The 19590-nt window shown below is 45.4% G+C and overlaps 1 protein-coding gene and 1 long non-coding RNA gene across 7 annotated transcripts in view; one reads left to right on the forward strand and one right to left on the reverse strand.

Moving 5' to 3' along the window:
- MGLL (monoglyceride lipase) overlaps positions 1 to 19590 on the reverse strand; it is a 97245-nt gene that overhangs the window by 40152 nt on the left and 37503 nt on the right. For all 5 annotated transcript variants that reach the window (XM_065075674.1, XM_065075678.1, XM_065075677.1 and 2 more), the window contains exon 2: positions 19381 to 19519. In XM_065075674.1, the coding sequence (XP_064931746.1) occupies positions 19381 to 19519 (139 nt within the window). The remainder of the gene's footprint in view (positions 1 to 19380; positions 19520 to 19590) is intronic.
- On the forward strand, positions 1835 to 19384 carry LOC110362676 (uncharacterized). 2 transcript variants are annotated; one of them, XR_010475163.1, is made up of 4 exons: positions 4132 to 4262; positions 7566 to 7818; positions 12369 to 12496; positions 15332 to 19384. It is a non-coding gene; the product is annotated as an uncharacterized LOC110362676 (long non-coding RNA). The 2 variants fall into 2 exon arrangements; XR_002420235.2 differs by lacking the exons at positions 4132 to 4262; positions 7566 to 7818 and adding an exon at positions 1835 to 1921.

Here is a 19590-nt window from a genome sequence, read left to right on the forward strand (position 1 = left end):
GCTCAGAGCCCCGTCCAGCCTGGCCTGGGATGTCTCCTGGGATGGTTCATCCACCACCTCTCTGGCCAACCTGGGCCAGGCTCTCACTACCCTCAGGGCCAACAATTCCTCATGCCTGGCCTGAATCTCCCCTCCTTTAGCTTCTCAGAGAAATATTTGAAGATATGTACTGAAATGCATCAAGTGAATGAAACCTAATAGGAAGCTGGCAAAGAGATCTCTGCCAGGAAATTCTTGCTGTTATTTCATCCCCCCTGACAGCAAAGCCCTAATTTTGCTTTCATTCACACTGATGCGGCACCGCGACTTTGCCTGACAGCATCCTGCTGCACGCTCAGCCCCCTCATCTGCTGTGGAATCAGTGAGAAAAGAAAAACCCCCCATCCTTCAGAGAGGCAAAGTGTCCTGCAACCTCGCCGCTCATCCCGCACAACGGAGCCTTTGGACACCACGGGGAAGAGACCTGGGTTGTTATTTGTCTGCAAAATACTGAATAAAACGCCTGAGACTGTTTGTGCCTTAAGAGCCATAATGGCAGTAGCTGTCGAGAAGACTTAGATACTTTTGAAAGTTTTGTCATATCGATGGTCATAAACAAGGAGTAAAATTCCCTAGTTGTTATGTCGAAACAGAAGTAGCTTATTTTGTTGTCGAATAAAAAGTGAGAGTGGCTTTACTGACTGAAAACTAGGTCAGGTCTACACAGCTCTTTAGCTCCAGCTTTCAGGTCTAAGCACAGGGGCCATACATTAAACACAACCACCAATGTGTATGAATATCATCTGAGCAAGGACTGGAAGACGTGGCTCTTTCACCTAATCTCCCATTTTCCGTTGAAAAACAAGTTTAGATTTGGCAAATAATACCTGAAGGCTGTATAACAAATACGCGGTTCAACATATTTTCGCTAGCGAGCTGGCATGAAAATACGAGTGATTAGATTGACTGACAGCAGTTCTTTACTGTATGTAAACATTTTTGTAGACACCCCTGCTCCCAGATCGCAGCCTGCTCTTTCCTACCACAACGGCTGGAATAACAGAATATCACAGACCGCTTTCAACAAAGTCATTTAACATTAACACAGAGACCCTTCTGGCTTTAAGATTTTGCAGGACTGCAGTGCCTTGGTGCACTACCTCAATGGCAATTATGTCTAAACAAGGTTCCACGTATCATATTCATCCTGTGGAGAAACTTCTTCACCTCCAGCTCTTGCGGTTGACATCCTTTGGAACTGGTACATGTCAGGTAGAAAACACTTTGCACAACCTGCAAGGCTGGTGGGGTCTGAACCCACGCGAGCTCCTGTCTCTCTAACCCTCGGCAAGGAAACCTGATGGATCTTTAGAGGCTTTGGCTGGTGGAACTGTAATTACTGAACATCTAGAAATAGCGTTGCTTGGGCATCTGCTCAAGCAAGCACCTAATCACACAATGGCACCGTTTCCCCACGCTCGTGGGTGCGTCTGCACACAAAGCTAAGGTGGGAGCTGCAGCAGGAGTTAAGCACCCACATGCTTGCTCTGACCTAACTAGTGCAACAATAATTAGGGCTGTTAAAGGAAACCAGCTTATTGACCGCTGTTTGCAGAGCAGCAGTTTGCACGGATCCCTGCCTTTCCCATAGCCTTCCCCACCAATTCCTGCCTCCCCACAGCAGGTTTCTGCCTCCTGGAACTGCACAGCTTGGCAATCAGAAGCAGTCACTTACTAAAACAAGAGGGCAGGATGGTATTTACCTTTATTGCTCAAATCAATTACCAGCTGTTTTTACTTATCTCCCATTAGGCGGTGATGGTAAATACCAGTGACCACCCCCTGCTCCCATGTCTTTGCTGGTTGCCTGTGGCTGGTGTTGGTCCCTCCTGTGTTGTGAAACAAGAAATACACAATGATGCCACCCATGCAGTTGGTACAGGTATGTGCAAACCTCCTTTTCTGAATCAGGGAGGTCAGGTGCGGCAGAGGCCAGGCTGCAATGCAAAGTTGGTGTGAACAAATGCACATAGACACGTTGTTTTTCTGTCCTGCCTGTTGGAGGGATCACCAGCTGATCTAGGCTTTAGCTGTTTGAAACCCTTCAGTGTTTCTCACTGTAAATTCACATCCTCTAATATTTCACTTCTTGTGTGGTGAGCAGCTTTGCAGGGCAGGAATTCAGCTTTAGGTGCAAGAGCAGAACCAGTTGTAGTACATGGGTACATGTTCCCACCTCCGCTGTACCCGTGCAATTGTTTAGAAATGCAATTCCACAATCAATTGCAAGAGAAGAATTACAGGGAAAAATAAACTGCAGCAACAGGCTTACACAAGAGCCTTCCAAAACCAGGGTGCTGCCATTAGAAGAAATGTACCTTGAAATAACACTCAGCTGCTGTGCTGTGAAATCTTGTAGGCCAGAAACACAACTTAGGATGCTGAGCATAACACCAATGTTCTTGCTTTATTTTCAATAAAAATGATATTGAAACTGAGCTAGATGAGGAAGGTTGTGAGTGGGATGGTGTGATTTTTAACACGCTGTGTCCTCTGGGGACAGAGGCAAGTCTGTGGGACCCCATGCATGCTCTTTTATTGCTAAAAAACAACCCAAAACACTGGGACTAGACTAAAGAGCTGAAGACAAGCTTCCTATGACTGCATATAGGAAAAACGCAATCCTTTCCACCCATTCAAAAGCATTCCTCTTCAGAACAATATTTAAGTATTTGTTTAATCTTGGGAAACTTTCCTTAACTCATGAAAGTCAGTAGGACTTAAAAAGTACAAGATAAAGTTTTTCAAAAGGATTTATAAGTGCTGCTTTGAATATGGACTGATTTAATCACACACGGATGTGATTTCCTGAATCAAGCCCTTGCAACTTACGCTAATACCATGTTATTCTATGTAAGGCAACTGTGTTTTTCATTTGGTATTATGTATGTTGTTACCAGAAACAGATCGACTCTAACAAAGAACATCTGACTTGGGCAGTTTTGAATACTTGACGCTAAATTCCTAAAGCGATTTTTTTAAAGCCAACTGACAGGAAGGCTCTGAGTTTGTTAGGCTGCCAGAAAAATGACTGGCTTGCCGAAATTAAGTATTAAATCTTGTTGTGTTGTTTGAAGTGATTTATCGGTTCCTTTGTAGCTGGCATCAGCTGGAGTCTTAGAACCACAGTGAACAATTAACATTTATTTATCAAAAACATTTCACCGGTGACATTTTTGGACAAGCAACTGGATAGTTGCTCACAGACGTTTTAAACTTGGTAAAAATGTAATGTCGTGTGTGTATATTTTGCTTGCAAAGTATATTATAATGGAAAATCAACTAAAGGTATGCATTCGAGTGTTAGCTGGGTTAGTGGTCCTTGCTGATTATGAAGATTAGCAGCCTTTCATATAAGACCATGCATTAAGCAGCTTGTAACTTTGTGAAGCTTTAACTGTTATTCCAATTTTCTACCCTTGGTATTTGGTTAAAGATTACCTTTAAAAACAAATAATCCAGGTAATCAATCCCAAGAAAATGTAATGAAGAACAGCCAGACATTGGTGGCATTTTCTCCGGAGGGCTCTTGAGCCCCTTGCTTTGGATTTAAGATCCAAAGTTTGAAGAGAGATGTTGCTGTATCTGATTTTCAGTCAGCTTTTGCCCTTTATTTTTTCCTCTGAGGTGATTTGTGTCCCAAAGCAACCTGAGAAAACATGGGCTGTGGGCAGGGACTACAAACAGATAGGGTAATTTCTCTCCTGTTGTGTGTGCTCTTGACCTACGCAGTTAGCCAAGAGTTCACCCTGGCGACTCCGGTTAGACAGGAAAATTTACGGTGGAGTCAGGTGTGTCCCTTCTGCCCATGGAAACACGCAGTTATGTCCCTCTGAAGGCACAAGAGGCAATGACTTTGCTCCCAGTGCTGAGCCACGTTTCAAGGAGCTTTGCTTGCTCTCTTGCTCCGTTTTGAGAAATGCATTCTTAGCCTCTGCTCTAGTGACCCACAGCTTTGCCAAGTAGGTTTGTAACCTGGGCAGCCGCCTCTTTTTCAGCTCTCTCTGAAGCTGAACAACACTATGTTAAACTAGCAGTCCTACAGCTACTTTTCCCAACTCAAGAGAAGCAGCAAGTCTGAGTAGGAACAGCCTGGAGTCCAGTCTATCAATCTTCTCTTAATATCACAGACCATGTAGCATGAGTGTGGATATCTGACAGAGCTCTGGAAACCTTTGAGCACCACAGAACATGCAAAGAACCGTGCACTATGCTCACATTATGTAATTTCTGCTTGATTTTTATAGGCCCTTTTGCCTTGCCTTGCCTTGCTTACCCTTTTGCCTTGCCTTGCCTTGCTTACCCTTTTGCCTTGCCTTGCCTTGCTTACCCTTTTGCCTTGCCTTGCCTTGCTTACCCTTTTGCCTTGCCTTGCCTTGCTTACCCTTTTGCCTTGCCTTGCCTTGCTTACCCTTTTGCCTTGCCTTGCCTTGCTTACCCTTTTGCCTTGCCTTGCCTTGCTTACCCTTTTGCCTTGCCTTGCTTACCCTTTTGCCTTGCCTTGCTTACCCTTTTGCCTTGCCTTGCTTACCCTTTTGCCTTGCCTTGCTTACCCTTTTGCCTTGCCTTGCTTACCCTTTTGCCTTGCCTTGCTTACCCTTTTGCCTTGCCTTGCTTACCCTTTTGCCTTGCCTTGCTTACCCTTTTGCCTTGCCTTGCTTACCCTTTTGCCTTGCCTTGCTTACCCTTTTGCCTTGCCTTGCTTACCCTTTTGCCTTGCCTTGCTTACCCTTTTGCCTTGCCTTGCTTACCCTTTTGCCTTGCCTTGCTTACCCTTTTGCCTTGCCTTGCTTACCCTTTTGCCTTGCCTTGCTTACCCTTTTGCCTTGCCTTGCTTACCCTTTTGCCTTGCCTTGCTTACCCTTTTGCCTTGCCTTGCTTACCCTTTTGCCTTGCCTTGCTTACCCTTTTGCCTTGCCTTGCTTACCCTTTTGCCTTGCCTTGCTTACCCTTTTGCCTTGCCTTGCTTACCCTTTTGCCTTGCCTTGCTTACCCTTTTGCCTTGCCTTGCTTACCCTTTTGCCTTGCCTTGCTTACCCTTTTGCCTTGCCTTGCTTACCCTTTTGCCTTGCCTTGCTTACCCTTTTGCCTTGCCTTGCTTACCCTTTTGCCTTGCCTTGCTTACCCTTTTGCCTTGCCTTGCTTACCCTTTTGCCTTGCCTTGCTTACCCTTTTGCCTTGCCTTGCTTACCCTTTTGCCTTGCCTTGCTTACCCTTTTGCCTTGCCTTGCTTACCCTTTTGCCTTGCCTTGCTTACCCTTTTGCCTTGCCTTGCTTACCCTTTTGCCTTGCCTTGCTTACCCTTTTGCCTTGCCTTGCTTACCCTTTTGCCTTGCCTTGCTTACCCTTTTGCCTTGCCTTGCTTACCCTTTTGCCTTGCCTTGCTTACCCTTTTGCCTTGCCTTGCTTACCCTTTTGCCTTGCCTTGCTTACCCTTTTGCCTTGCCTTGCTTACCCTTTTGCCTTGCCTTGCTTACCCTTTTGCCTTGCCTTGCTTACCCTTTTGCCTTGCCTTGCTTACCCTTTTGCCTTGCCTTGCTTACCCTTTTGCCTTGCCTTGCTTACCCTTTTGCCTTGCCTTGCTTACCCTTTTGCCTTGCCTTGCTTACCCTTTTGCCTTGCCTTGCTTACCCTTTTGCCTTGCCTTGCTTACCCTTTTGCCTTGCCTTGCTTACCCTTTTGCCTTGCCTTGCTTACCCTTTTGCCTTGCCTTGCTTACCCTTTTGCCTTGCCTTGCTTACCCTTTTGCCTTGCCTTGCTTACCCTTTTGCCTTGCCTTGCTTACCCTTTTGCCTTGCCTTGCTTACCCTTTTGCCTTGCCTTGCTTACCCTTTTGCCTTGCCTTGCTTACCCTTTTGCCTTGCCTTGCTTGCCCTTTTGCCTTGCTTGCCCTTTTGCCTTGCTTGCCCTTTTGCCTTGCTTGCCCTTTTGCCTTGCTTGCCCTTTTGCCTTGCTTGCCCTTTTGCCTTGCTTGCCCTTTTGCCTTGCTTGCCCTTTTGCCTTGCTTGCCCTTTTGCCTTGCTTGCCCTTTTGCCTTGCTTGCCCTTTTGCCTTGCTTGCCCTTTTGCCTTGCTTGCCCTTTTGCCTTGCTTGCCCTTTTGCCTTGCTTGCCCTTTTGCCTTGCTTGCCCTTTTGCCTTGCTTGCCCTTTTGCCTTGCTTGCCCTTTTGCCTTGCTTGCCCTTTTGCCTTGCTTGCCCTTTTGCCTTGCTTGCCCTTTTGCCTTGCTTGCCCTTTTGCCTTGCTTGCCCTTTTGCCTTGCTTGCCCTTTTGCCTTGCTTGCCCTTTTGCCTTGCTTGCCCTTTTGCCTTGCTTTGCCCTTTTGCCTTGCCTTGCCCTTTTGCCTTGCCTTGCCCTTTTGCCTTGCCTTGCCCTTTTGCCTTGCCTTGCCCTTTTGCCTTGCCTTGCCCTTTTGCCTTGCCTTGCCCTTTTGCCTTGCCTTGCCCTTTTGCCTTGCCTTGCCTTGCTTTGCCCTTTTGCCTTGCCTTGCCTTGCTTTGCCCTTTTGCCTTGCCTTGCCTTGCTTTGCCCTTTTGCCTTGCCTTGCCTTGCTTTGCCCTTTTGCCTTGCCTTGCCTTGCTTTGCCCTTTTGCCTTGCCTTGCCTTGCTTTGCCCTTTTGCCTTGCCTTGCCTTGCTTTGCCCTTTTGCCTTGCCTTGCCTTGCTTTGCCCTTTTGCCTTGCCTTGCCTTGCTTTGCCCTTTTGCCTTGCCTTGCCTTGCTTTGCCCTTTTGCCTTGCCTTGCCTTGCTTTGCCCTTTTGCCTTGCCTTGCCTTGCTTTGCCCTTTTGCCTTGCCTTGCCTTGCTTTGCCCTTTTGCCTTGCCTTGCCTTGCTTTGCCCTTTTGCCTTGCCTTGCCTTGCTTTGCCCTTTTGCCTTGCCTTGCCTTGCTTTGCCCTTTTGCCTTGCCTTGCCTTGCTTTGCCCTTTTGCCTTGCCTTGCTTTGCCCTTTTGCCTTGCCTTGCTTTGCCCTTTTGCCTTGCCTTGCTTTGCCCTTTTGCCTTGCCTTGCTTTGCCCTTTTGCCTTGCCTTGCTTTGCCCTTTTGCCTTGCCTTGCTTTGCCCTTTTGCCTTGCCTTGCTTTGCCCTTTTGCCTTGCCTTGCTTTGCCCTTTTGCCTTGCCTTGCCTTGCTTTGCCCTTTTGCCTTGCCCTTTTGCCTTGCTTTGCCCTTTTGCCTTGCCCTTTTGCCTTGCCTTGCCTTGCCTTGCTTTGCCCTTTTGCCTTGCCTTGCCTTGCTTTGCCCTTTTGCCTTGCCTTGCCTTGCTTTGCCCTTTTGCCTTGCCTTGCCTTGCTTTGCCCTTTTGCCTTGCCTTGCCTTGCTTTGCCCTTTTGCCTTGCCTTGCCTTGCTTTGCCCTTTTGCCTTGCCTTGCCTTGCTTTGCCCTTTGCCCTTCAGGATTCTGCACATCTGTGTTTGATGTGGCTTGGTCTAGTCTAGTAGAATCAATAGCTTAATTCCTGTCCAGATCCTAAACTGGCAACTAAAATATAAACCACTCCAGCAAACTCTGCTTCCTACTTTCTTTCCCCCAGTTACTCAGGCTTGGAAGTTCCTATTCAAACCTGTCCAAAGGGGTTGCTATTCATCGGGGCAGCATCCTGCTGTCTGACACAACAGAGTCTTAGGACTCAGTCTTAATCTGCGCTGGCTTCCATGAGCAACCCTCTTGCAACATGTCTGCAAGCCTGGTCTCATCATACATCTCAAAATCACAACAATCCCTCATCAGCATCGAGTTAGGAGGACATTTGACAACTGCCATGACCTTCTGAAGGAGTAACATGGGTGGGTTATTCAACAACACCAGAAAGTGTAGACACCATAAATCAATGGAGCAGAGACAGCACTGGGTAGTACAGATATATTTCAAGACAAAAGGCTCAACAGGGTCTAGCTAGAGCCAGCACAAAACAATGTGGAGAAACAGCTTACGCTGATTTATTGTAGCTCTTCGAAAAGCAAGCTCTCACCGAGAATAACTCATGCGTGGTCTAATACAGGGAAAAGAGAGGAAGGAAACTTCAGGTGGGGGTGGAGGGAAGGAATTATTGGAACCTGGCAACTGCTCAGCTCTAGACAAACCTCTGCGAAGTTAACATTTGAGACCAGCTGCATTTTGTTCCAAGGAAGCTTTGAAGTAATATTTTAGGGGAGGCAAGGCTGAGATCAGAGGTGAAACGTGCATCGTGTAGCTTAAAATTCATGGGCCGGATCTTCCCACCCCTTTCTTGGATAAAACTGGAGAGAGAGGGATTCTAGGGTTACGTGGACTTTGCCCTGGGGAGACATTCCTCCACTTCGGTATCAGGGATGGGATTTTCCTCAGCAGAACGGACTCCCAGACCTGCTGCTCTGACTTTGAATGGTTCTTAAAAATGGTTTGTCCACATTTTAGACTCCAGCCATGGCTCTAATCACTGCCAGTCTCAAGCTGTTATTTCAGGGAGTGGATGGCACTGACCACTCATGACAAGCAATATTGAAAACATTATTAAAGGAAGAATTCAGCTCATCACACTGGCACATGTATGGGGAAGAAGCTGAAAAGCAGAAACGTGAGGGTCAGAGCATTTCCAGGCCATTCCTTGCAAGAAAAATGGCACAACTGAAATACCTTGATCAGGCATTTTGGGCTTATGTGGGCAAATCTTCACTAGCTTGGAACAGAGCTGTGAATAAGGAAGGAGCAAGGAAGGGGATGACACTTCAGCTGTTCTGTGAACTCAGGATAGTATGGTATCATTACTTTTTCATAAAGCACTGACTGTGCAATTTCTAATTGTATGGCAATTGTTTAAAGCAAAATTTAACACTTCAATTCCCTGAAATATTTAGACTTGATAGTATTGTTTGTAACCAGGCAATTCCATCCACAACATGGAACTCTACATTACTTCCTGCATTGAGTCCATTACCCATCCTCACTTCTATATTTCTGATCCAGTTTTGTCTGTAGTCCTCTCTGTTGGTAGATATTTTAACTGATTATCTTTAACAAACCGACAAACTTGTAAGAAGTTCAGATGCCACAGATAACATGAGTCTCCAAACAGCCAATCTTTCTCTGTGTGATTTTCCAAAAGCCAGGGTGGAATTACCCCATAAACTCAGAGACAGAAACTCAAGGAGAGATTTCTTAATCATAAAGCACTCATGTATATTTTAACATACTTTGAGATTAAGCACATTAATTTCCAATGCACAATCCTATCTCGGCACATCCCAGAGCTGCACTTCAGCCCTGCCCGGCTATGAGAGGAACCTTTGCAGCGAGAGGCTTTACAAGCTCTGTCAAAACCAATATCAGCAGCTATTCCTCTGGGAAATCAGTAATGTCACAGGCAAAGCACTTGCCAAGGCTTCGAGCATGTTCCAATTAATTTACTATTCCATGTTTGCTGTAGACCTGAAGTAGAAGAGAAAGTTGAATGTAAGCAGTTAAACATGAGACACAGGAATCCTGCTAAGACAGCGATCGCTGCAACGTCTGCTTTAAACGCTGAAATGTTTATTCAGGTTTTGAACCAAAGTAAATCTGGACTGCGGCTGAGGTGCAATGGTTTACCTACAGATGATTTAATAGTTAACAAACGGATGGAGACTTCTGCCTATGGTTGCCAAACCCAGGTCTGTGTTATTTCTTGGTTGCACTGAGCTGATCTGGCTGTCCAAAGACTCTGGCTATGGCAGCTTGTTTCCTAAAATGCTCTTTCATGTCCAGCACCAAGGTGGCTTCATCTATGGCAGTGAAAACTGCCACACCAATGTAAATAAGGAACCACTTGCCATGGGTTTTCAACGCTGTCTTGTTGGATTGCTCTCAAAACGGGCTTGATGGAAAAGCTTTGAACTCCAGAAGGTGAATGGGGACCTGACCAACTTGGGGTGCAACCACTAAAACAAGGATGAGTGGTAACAATAAAATAAGAGAGTATTTAGTTAGATAAATGCTTGGCTGCAGCCACTTTAGGCAGAGGCAAAGAAAGCTGAAGGCATGTGGGATGCCTTTCTGCAGAAAAGCTTAAAATAGAAAAGGAAATCAATACTCCTTTACAGTATCTGGCAGTCACTGAACCAAAACATACATGTACACCTACAGCAGAGCAGAAATAACAACATTTATTCAAACCACAAGCTGTTATTCTGCTGCAGGAACGCTGTGTTTTCTGTGGAGTGTTTCACCAGCAACTGAGAAATACCACCTATTTCTGACCATTTTTAAAAAGCCTCAGCAATATCAAGAGCGAACACTTTCAATACCACAATTATTAACCCCCCTGCCACTGGGCCAGCTCTGACTCCTAAAACTGCCAGCAAAGAAAGAGTTAGACCTGATGTGTGAGCTTGCAAAGATGTTTTGTCTTCCCCCCTGAGTTTCTCTTCTGCCAGCTTACAAGACACCATTTGTTGGATCACATGCGAGGGATGCATCTGTCATAGCCAGGAACGGGAAGGGAAAGAGCTTCATCAGCTTTATTGCAACAGTGGGGCTCCCACATGGGGATGGAATCATTGTGTGTGCTCCGTAGGACACGGGGAGGAGGAGAGACCCCAGTTCTGGAGCTGCGAGATGGGGCAGGAGAAGGTTTGGCAGCTGCCTGCAGAGTGGGGACATGGCTGGAAATGCTCTGGGCTTGGTGAAATGGAAATGGGCTTTGATGCTACGTTTAGTTGTGCTGAGGGATCCGAGCATCTCTCCTGAAGCGACAGGAAAACGTGCACACCTGGAAGTGAACCTCTGATGGTCAGAGCCCTTAAATGATGCTTTAAAAGAGAAAGGTACGCCTATGTGTAAGGATGAGGCAATAACTCCACCAACTGTGTAAATCTAGGGTATTTAGAGGAAAGAGTAGTGTTTAACAAATCAACATTCCCCAAACACTGAAAGCAAAATTAAACAGAAACAAAGTGAATCTGCAGATTGATTTTTTTTTTCTTTCTTCTTTTCCATTTCCCAGCTTGCAGAAATGTGACCAGTAAATAAACAGCATAAATAATAACAGCAGCTGGCTTTTGTACAATGCTCCTCATTCACAAAACGCCTTACAAAGGGCGCAAGAGGTGGATGGCGCGACAAGAGGTTCTCTGATCCGTCACCCCGACCCTTCTTCCCACTGCCATGGAACTTGGAAAGGAAAAGCCAATTTTTATAAAGCTTTCTGTCCTAATGAACTTGCAGGCAGCTTAATAATGTCAGTTAAATGATCTATGCATCTTCAGGACAACCTAGGTTGAGATGCTCGGTGCTCCTCGCTAAAGGATCAGAGGATGGCTGAATGCTGATCACTCAAATATCTTTTTAACAAAATGAGATGATCAATGCTGCTTAGAACCTGGTTTTTGGTACTCCAAATATTGTAGGCTAGCTTTCACACTAAATTGAAAAAAAGAAGAAAAAGCTTAACCATTAAGTCAGTGAGATGTTATCTCTACAGCAATTTAATTACTTGCTGCTTCCCTGCGACTCCTTATGCCTTTAGCCCAGCAAATTAAGCCACTGCAGATTTCTGGAATTTCACAGTTGAATTTGAAACCTCACTGACACCATTTTGAAAAATAAAAGTTAAAAATACGTTGAGAAGTTATAAAAAGCAGCTCACTTGGCCAGCTGGTGAACTGGCTAACCCACTGACACCTACAGCAAATTAAACCAACTTTCTGCTCTAAAAAAACAGGCTAAAGATTTATTTCCTCAGCCTGCAAGCTTTGAGCTTGATCGAGGAAGAAAGAAAACATACAGAGCTCTTTTTATTATAGGCCAGACTGATGGCTGAGAAAGATCAGTCATCTTCCTTGCCTACCAACTCCACAGTAGTTTGTACGTGTTCTCCTTACCCATCTCTAGTCGATACTGGAGGAAACGATTACTACGCTATTACTGCTGAATGTTTGGCTCTATCCCAGTTGTCAATATTTTGCTTCCTTTTTTATTTTCCCCTCTCTTTTCTTTCTTCTAACAGATTGCTGCTGAGACAATTGTAGCTGAACAGCAGAGAACAACTAATGCATCACTTTGTAGGTTTTGTTTTTAAATCTCTCTTCAAACATCAAGCACTCTTCAACCACCAAAACCTCAAGGAATAACTTCATTTCTCTGGCAGCTTTCAGCTAGGAACTCCAGACCCCACTGCAATCACATCCGTTATATTCATATTACTTGCCTGGATGATTACACCCAATTTTAGATGAGGAAACAAAATGCACAGAGAAATTACGAGTCCAATTCTGTAAATCACCAGTCATTGACTGCCTAATGACTGTCTTGACCATACTTTTTGCCTGTTCTCTGCTCCTCGTTGACTTGTTTATTGTTTTTCCAACACTAAATTTTCTAGGTCTAGCAAGCTGCCTTTGCCATTGCTGAGAATGGGGAGATTCAGAGGCTCCCAATGTTGAGCACATGCTTGTCAAGCAGAAATGAAGATAGCTCGTGGCTGGAGAACAAGTGTCCATCATGCAGAAGGTGAGTCTCCTTCCAGTGGAACTACTCATGAAATTTGGTGTTACTCGTGGTTTTGGGACATTGAAAATGGCTACATGGCTGCTCCTGCAAAAATAATGAATCCCTTCGGTCACTGTGTCTGTCTACAAGAAACAAACACATTCACCAAGTGGAGCATTTTTCAGGACCCAGCCATTCTCCTGCCCATTGCTGGTTGTGGACAACCCATGGATGCCCATCAGCACCTTCCTGACACCACCCCGTGACTAACCAAAGGGTTGGTTGCTCCAGAAGATGCTTATGGTTGGGACTAGCCCAGGGTTGGTATTTGGGATTGTTGTACCAGTGTTTCTCTTCCAGTTAATGTAAGTGACATTTTATTGGTCTTCAAGAAGAAACCCTAGGACAGATACAGTTTTAATGTCAAAACACTTTACCCTGGCGCTGCTAACCTGGAGTTGGACTCGATGATCCTTGTGGGTCCCTTCCAACTTGGGACATTCTATGATTCCATAATTTCCTTCTTATAGGACAATAAGCCATACTGGTACAGTGTCGGAATGTACTGGTAGAGTCAGGGCAGGGATGTGTGGGTATCATTAAGGACAGAACTGGGGTGGGATGAGGTAAAGGCTCTTCCTAAGGGATCTCAGGGGCAGGTTGCAATACTATCTCCTTGGACACTTTGGAGAATCAGCCATTTGCTATCAGGCTTATGTCACATCTCTTGACCAAGAGACAATAGAAGGTTGTTAAACACTGATGGCTTCCATTCAAGTGGAAGCACCTTAGGACAATGGCACACCTGAACCCAGGGAAGGCAGCTCAGCCAAATGTGTCTGCAGGGACAGCTCCTGGAACAATGTGATTTCCCTAGAAGAACAAAGAGCTCAGATGTTCACCCTGGCTCTGAAAAGCACAAAGCCCCAGCAGCCTGAAGGGAACTTGCAAGGAAATGCAGGCCAGGTCCTCTGTAAGAGGCATCTAGAAAAAACACCAGCCAGTCCAACTCTACCAGCCAGCTCTTGTTGTAGATCTATTCACGGTGACTTAAAAGAGCTGCTGTGTGTTCCCAAGGGATGTCCTAGAGTGATGAAGAAATTGAGGCACGGAACTGTGTGCAGCTGGTTTTATTCTTTTGTCTAAAGCTACACATTTCTGGTGCTCATGAAGTAAAGTGCTCTCGCACCTGGAACATGGATAAGGTTGATGAGTTTGTCTGCTTCAACTATTGCATCCTTGTCAACAAGCAACTGGTTTAGAGTGCTGATGAGCTGAAGAAAAACTCTGCACCAGATTCCGGGAGGAGAACCAGTGCTGGGTCTGCTCAGGATTAAGACACCTGGAGGGCCAGGCAGGGCTCTAACTGCTGAGTGACCAGTGAGGGGATCGGCAGGGTCTGGTACAAAGCCAGAACCGATCGGCACACCTGTAATCCCATTACAAGGAAATGAACTATTTGCATGAGAGAAGCAAGGTTTGCTTAGCCCTCTGGCAGAATCAGCAGCAGAAACTGAGGTTTTCAAGACAATCTCAAGACCATTTTTCTCTTTTCTCCTATATCTACTCCTAGCTCTGATATTCACCATGTTGGGCAGCACCATTTTCAAAGGTTCCCAGAGAACCAGCACTGATTTTGCTTCCTTTGCTGTTGTCTCAGGACCAGGATGAAATTTTACTGCTTTGAGATTCATAACATAGAACTCATAAAGTCATCATCCCACACACCCACGTCACAAGGTTGCACACTTGTGCACAGAAGCTGATCCTAACAGTGCAATGAGCAAAAGGGATCATTTAATTACAATTGTTATTCCCTTTGTAATTTGCCCTTTTCCTTGGGTTCCGTGGAAACAAAAAAAGGGCAGATTTGATTCTGTTGAATATTCCTGTGGGGACTGAAAATACCCCAGTAAAAAAGCCTCTTTTAAACATTTACAGCAAGAACCAAAGTTGCTCCCCTGGCTGTCAGAACCCCTCTTATATGAAGCTGGTTTGCTACTTTGCCCACCCCCTGGAAACAGATAAGAAATTATAGAAGGACGCCCCCATCCACAAGGAGTAAGACATGCAGCAAAGAGAATATTGGCATTAAAGGAACCCATCCATGCCTGATGAAGAGAAGGGAAGCTTTAGAAACTCAGGCAACAGCAATAGAACAAGTAAAGCCTGGAATGTTGATTCAACAATGATAATTGTTATTTCCCCTGCGCACTGCGTACAATGTGATCAGACACAGAGGGAGCTGAATTCACCCCACCACAAACGGTGCTGACATAAGTCACTTTGCACCCTACAAATCTGGCCCTTGTGCCTTAGTTTGAAGTTGACCTCATTAGCACAAAGAAAAGTGTTCTTCCAGAGTGTCACCGAATTAGAAAATCCTGTAAGTATTTCTAGAGACTAACACTGCACAGTATAATTAAAGACATTATAATTAGTGGCTTGATTCCCTTTGCTTTGACTTCACTTTGGCTTATTTATTTCTTTATTCATTTTGGAAGGGCCTGAAAGTCAAATTCAACTTTGTCATCTGCTCATGCTGGGAGCTATGCTGTTCTTCTGGAAATGCCATGGAAATGCTGGTAATGAGGTGCCAAAATCAGCAAGCAATATTCACAGTTTAAGGGCCAGTTCAAATAGGAAGGCAGTTTGTATTTCTGCACCACAGGCACTTCTGCAAAGCTCTTGGGGAAGAGAGAAATGTATTTTCTCCTTATTGGCTTGGCCTTTCACTGCTAACGAGTCAGAATGAATGACAGGCATTTTTCAAAGAGTAAAACAATTTTCAAAAGTAAATAGAAAAGCAGGTGCTTTTTGTTTGTTTAATTTTGTATTTTTAATTACACTTGTCAGGTGTAGAACTGAAAGAACTCCTACCAAGCCACTGCTTACTCGGACAATTGCAACTCTGTTCACTTAAACCATGGTCATGGTGTCTGAAGTTGAGCCAACCCATTTCAGTGAACATCAATAATGGAATAGGAACACGTCGGTGACCCACATGTGTCTCAGGTTCAGGTAACCTCCTCCAACAGAGCAACCACCTCAGGTGCCGGCAATCATCTAAGTACACCTAGAGACCATATTGTGGACAGGCACCCAAGCATCATGCCAACAAGCCTGACAACGATTTGGTTGACTGATGAGAAAGCTGAGATACAAGGATGTCTGGAACCCACGTTTTCAAAAGCATCCTCGAACCTTCAGGTGTCCAACCTGAAGTGTCTGATCTACAGGGGACAGTTGAGCATCACTTTCTCTACCTGAAGTCAAGGGTGGCTACAGGCTACCAACACCTTGGAAAACACTACGCTGGGTGCATAAATCTCGCAGGGTTTATTTGAGGTCAAGCAGAGGGGCTGAAAGTGCCCCAGAACAAACTGTTTGTGCTTATCTAGGCAGTGACAGGAACAGATGAAGCATCCAGAAAAGGCTCCAGGGATGCAGAACAGGGAGGAAAAGAAGGTCATCTCTCAACTTCTCCAGGCCCCTTAGGGGCCTCAAAGGAAATGTCTTGACTTCTCCTCCCAACTTTCCTTCCCCTTCCTCATCCCACCTCTATTCTTAGCAGCTTTGTCCAAGAGCTGGGAACAGAGCATGGTTTCTTAATTCCTCACCTCCCATTACCTCATACTTTGACTCAGACGGCTCAGGGTGGTGGCAGAGGCTGTAACCTTGCATGGAGCCCTTGTTTTTGTTTACACAAAGACTGCGTTCCCACTAAGTAGGATTTCCTCAGCTGCTGGGACAAGCTATAGGCACAAGATCAATCTGGTTTGGCACCAGTGACTTAGTTCCTCCAGACAACATTCCATGGTCTTGAAAATGCACTGCCTCGCCCAGATCTTAAGCTTTGCCCTCACTGTGCTCCACAAATCCTTTGCTGTTGGCACGGTACACGAAAACGACACCAGAACAAACTGCTTTTCCCTCCCTGCTGCATTCAACAAGACCGCTTAATTACATTTTAAGATGAAACTGGCTCAACAAGTTGGGCAGCTCGTGGGGCTGCCGGCCAGGGAAGTGGCACCTGCGTTGCTGCCAGCAGATAGAGAAGACACCCAGTCCCCATCTCTGCCATCGGGAGCGACTTCCCACCCGAAAAACAAGTGGAAAACACTCACCCTCCTTCCTTAGTCCCATTACTACCTACTCTATCCACCCCATCTAATCATGATGACATCTGAGTGCCTTTGTGTGTCAGCTCCCTGTGCAGTAATCACCTCAATCCCCCTCGGAAACAAAGCGGACCCCGCTGAGGAACTCACAATAGGTGCCTTTCACTCGCACCACAACCTTGGCCTCGGTGGCGCTTCTAACAAAGCTTCCATATGTGCACCAGTATGGGCTGACCAGGCAGATCAACACCGCACGGGATCAGAGCCGGCATATTTGTGAGCACGAAACAAGAGAGCCTTAAAAAATGTCCCCATCTTCCTGACATACCTATTTTTTTTTAAACATGCTGCTGCACGTTAGGCCGCCACAGCTTTTATCCACCTCCACAGGTCTGTTTGAGGAGATAAAAGAGAAACACCGTCTCTGGGAGGCGAAGTCTGTTGGTCGGCCCCACTCTCAGAGGCTGCCTGGCCATTGTTTCCTCTTCAACCCCAGGCTAGGGCCACTTCTTAATTTTTCCTTTGGCAGATATCCCATTTTTCCCCCTTCCCTGGGGCGCGGGGTGGATCAAAGATGATAAGTTCTATTCTAACAGGAGCCAAGTCAATGATAACCTTTGGGCATGTGTGGCGAAAAGGTACTTCTGTAGCCCTAGCTGGGATTAGCTGCATAATGGATCAATGAAAGATCCCACCGTTTGACGGTTATAGTGTCATTCATTAGTGTTAAGATTTCAGCCTGAATCAACAATTGAGTGAGAAGACTGAAAGAATTGCCTTTAGTACTTGGAACAGAATAAATTGTAACAGGCCTGTAAAAGTCCCCTGAGGTGTCTCTTTCTCTCCCTATACATACATATATATATATATATAGATCACTTTTGCTGAACATTTAAAATTAGATGAAAGTTGCTGAGCTTCTACATATGAAGCAGAAAAAGCTGAGCTACTTATGAAAAGTGAGAGGGAAAAAATAATGTATTTTTGGTTTGCCTATCAAAGCTCTCAAGAGTGTTCTTGACTGTAGGATCCAAGCACTAACTTGTTATTCAGTCACCATCTCTCATACGTAACAATGCAAAAAGAGCTAATAATAAACAGTACGCCCCCTCCTTATACACAAACGCGCAAATGCAAACACACACACACACACTTAGGAACCACTTGTAAATGAGCAACACTGATCCCATCCACTTTTGTTGTCACAAAACTAGGGCAAGCTCGCTCTCAATTAACTGCTTGGTACACAGAGCCCTAAAAAAATTAACTACCCAGAGGACTTTGACACCAAGTTTTAACTCTCAGTTCTTTATCATCCTTTCATTTCTTGATCAAAGACCCATCTACTCGCTACTAATTTGCTGAGAAATTAAACATGAAAAAAGAAAGCAATTCCACAACTGGGTGAAGAACATTGTGGGCAGTTAATGATTAATTAGCATTATAATACACGACAGCCTGGTTTCACAGTAGAAGCTTGTTTTGATAGCTTTTTTTCCATAGAGGAAATCTTCAGGTTGGTGCAAAGACTATTCAAAGCATCAGTGCCAAAAACTTTTCTCCTTGTTCTGAAGGGCGGTGAGTAGAAGTAACTTCAAAATGCTCTGTGGACCAGGAGATGTTCAACCAAGAGCCACGTCCTACAGCCCAAGCAGTGCAATGGAGCTACAGTGGGGTCGCTGCCCAGTCCTCCCACCCAGGGACAGTGTCCTCAGGTGCTCACCCACCTCCATGTCACCCCCCCTTGTCCATTAGTCCAGCGTATAACCCAGGGCCAGCTCACTTGGACCCGTATCCACCTCTCCACACAGCTGGATGATGTCTAACTTGTTGGGTGGTCAAGGAAATAGTTTAACTCCCTACTACAGCTTGAGCAACTTTTTCCTGCGACTGTGTTCTAGCTGTATAAAATCAACACCGCTTTTCCTGTTGGCTTGCAGAAAAAGAAAACAATAAAACAATATCCAGATTTTTATGAAGTAGCTACCAATATTACTAGTGGGAGCATAAGTGCATGCCAACCCAGCATGGGAGATGGAAGAAAGATCATAACTATGGGAGGAACAGAGATAGCTTTTTATAGCAGATTGTAAACAGCACGCCATCAGCGTAGAAAGCTATCACAGTAAAGGGATTATTTAAATCATGAAAAAAAATTAAGAGAAAATTTTCTATTTGGTTCCTCATCTGCGTTTATTATTGAGGTCAATTTTGAAGTCACAGCTGCAAGTGAAAGAGCTCACTAAGTCATTTACTAACTATAAATACTTCAAAAAATGCCAACGGCAGTCCAAAAGCAACGCAGTCAGAGCCAATTCTTCCCGTTGCCCTGAGATTTCAGCTCCTGCTGTTCAACCTGAAGTCAGATGCTGGCGTTTAAGTTGTTGACACCGAGGAAATTAAAAAGAGCAGACACCCCCCAGCCTGCAGCCCACCCCTCCCTGGCTGCCGGTGCTGTTAGTCTGCAGATAGCTGGTTATTGCTGATGGGCACCAGCCACCTGCCTGTGCCGCTCGGTGGCATTCTGAACCGCCAAGCGAGCCAGCTGTGCACAACATGACAGTAACTCCACGTTTCCCATCTGTAAGGCTGACTTGAGTGCGTGAAGGTTTGGAGAATACATTTACAGTAGGAGCTCTCACAGATAAGAGCAATTTCTCTTAGCGGCTCTGCAAAGCTCCATGCACACAGCTCCGTAACGCCAGTCAAGCTATAAATAATAATTACACAAATAGAGTCTTATGTACTGATCGTAAAAAAGGATGTTTGCTTGAAAGTGCTCACCTGGGAGTTGCTGCTGGCTTCCAATACCTGCAGAAGAGATGCTGCCCGTCAGCATTGATGATATGGGGCAGGTCCTTGTACGGGATGTTTTGAGGACTCCGCTTGGGCGAACTTTCCTCTGGCATTCTGGAAGAATGACCTGCAAGGTGTTGGAAGAAACAAGACATACTTTAGAACAGGTGAAGGCAAAAGACAAGCTGATGGGCTTGG

The sequence above is a fragment of the Columba livia genome, chromosome 10 (genome assembly GCF_036013475.1).
Source record: "Columba livia isolate bColLiv1 breed racing homer chromosome 10, bColLiv1.pat.W.v2, whole genome shotgun sequence".
NCBI classification, from domain to species: Eukaryota; Metazoa; Chordata; class Aves; order Columbiformes; family Columbidae; genus Columba; species Columba livia.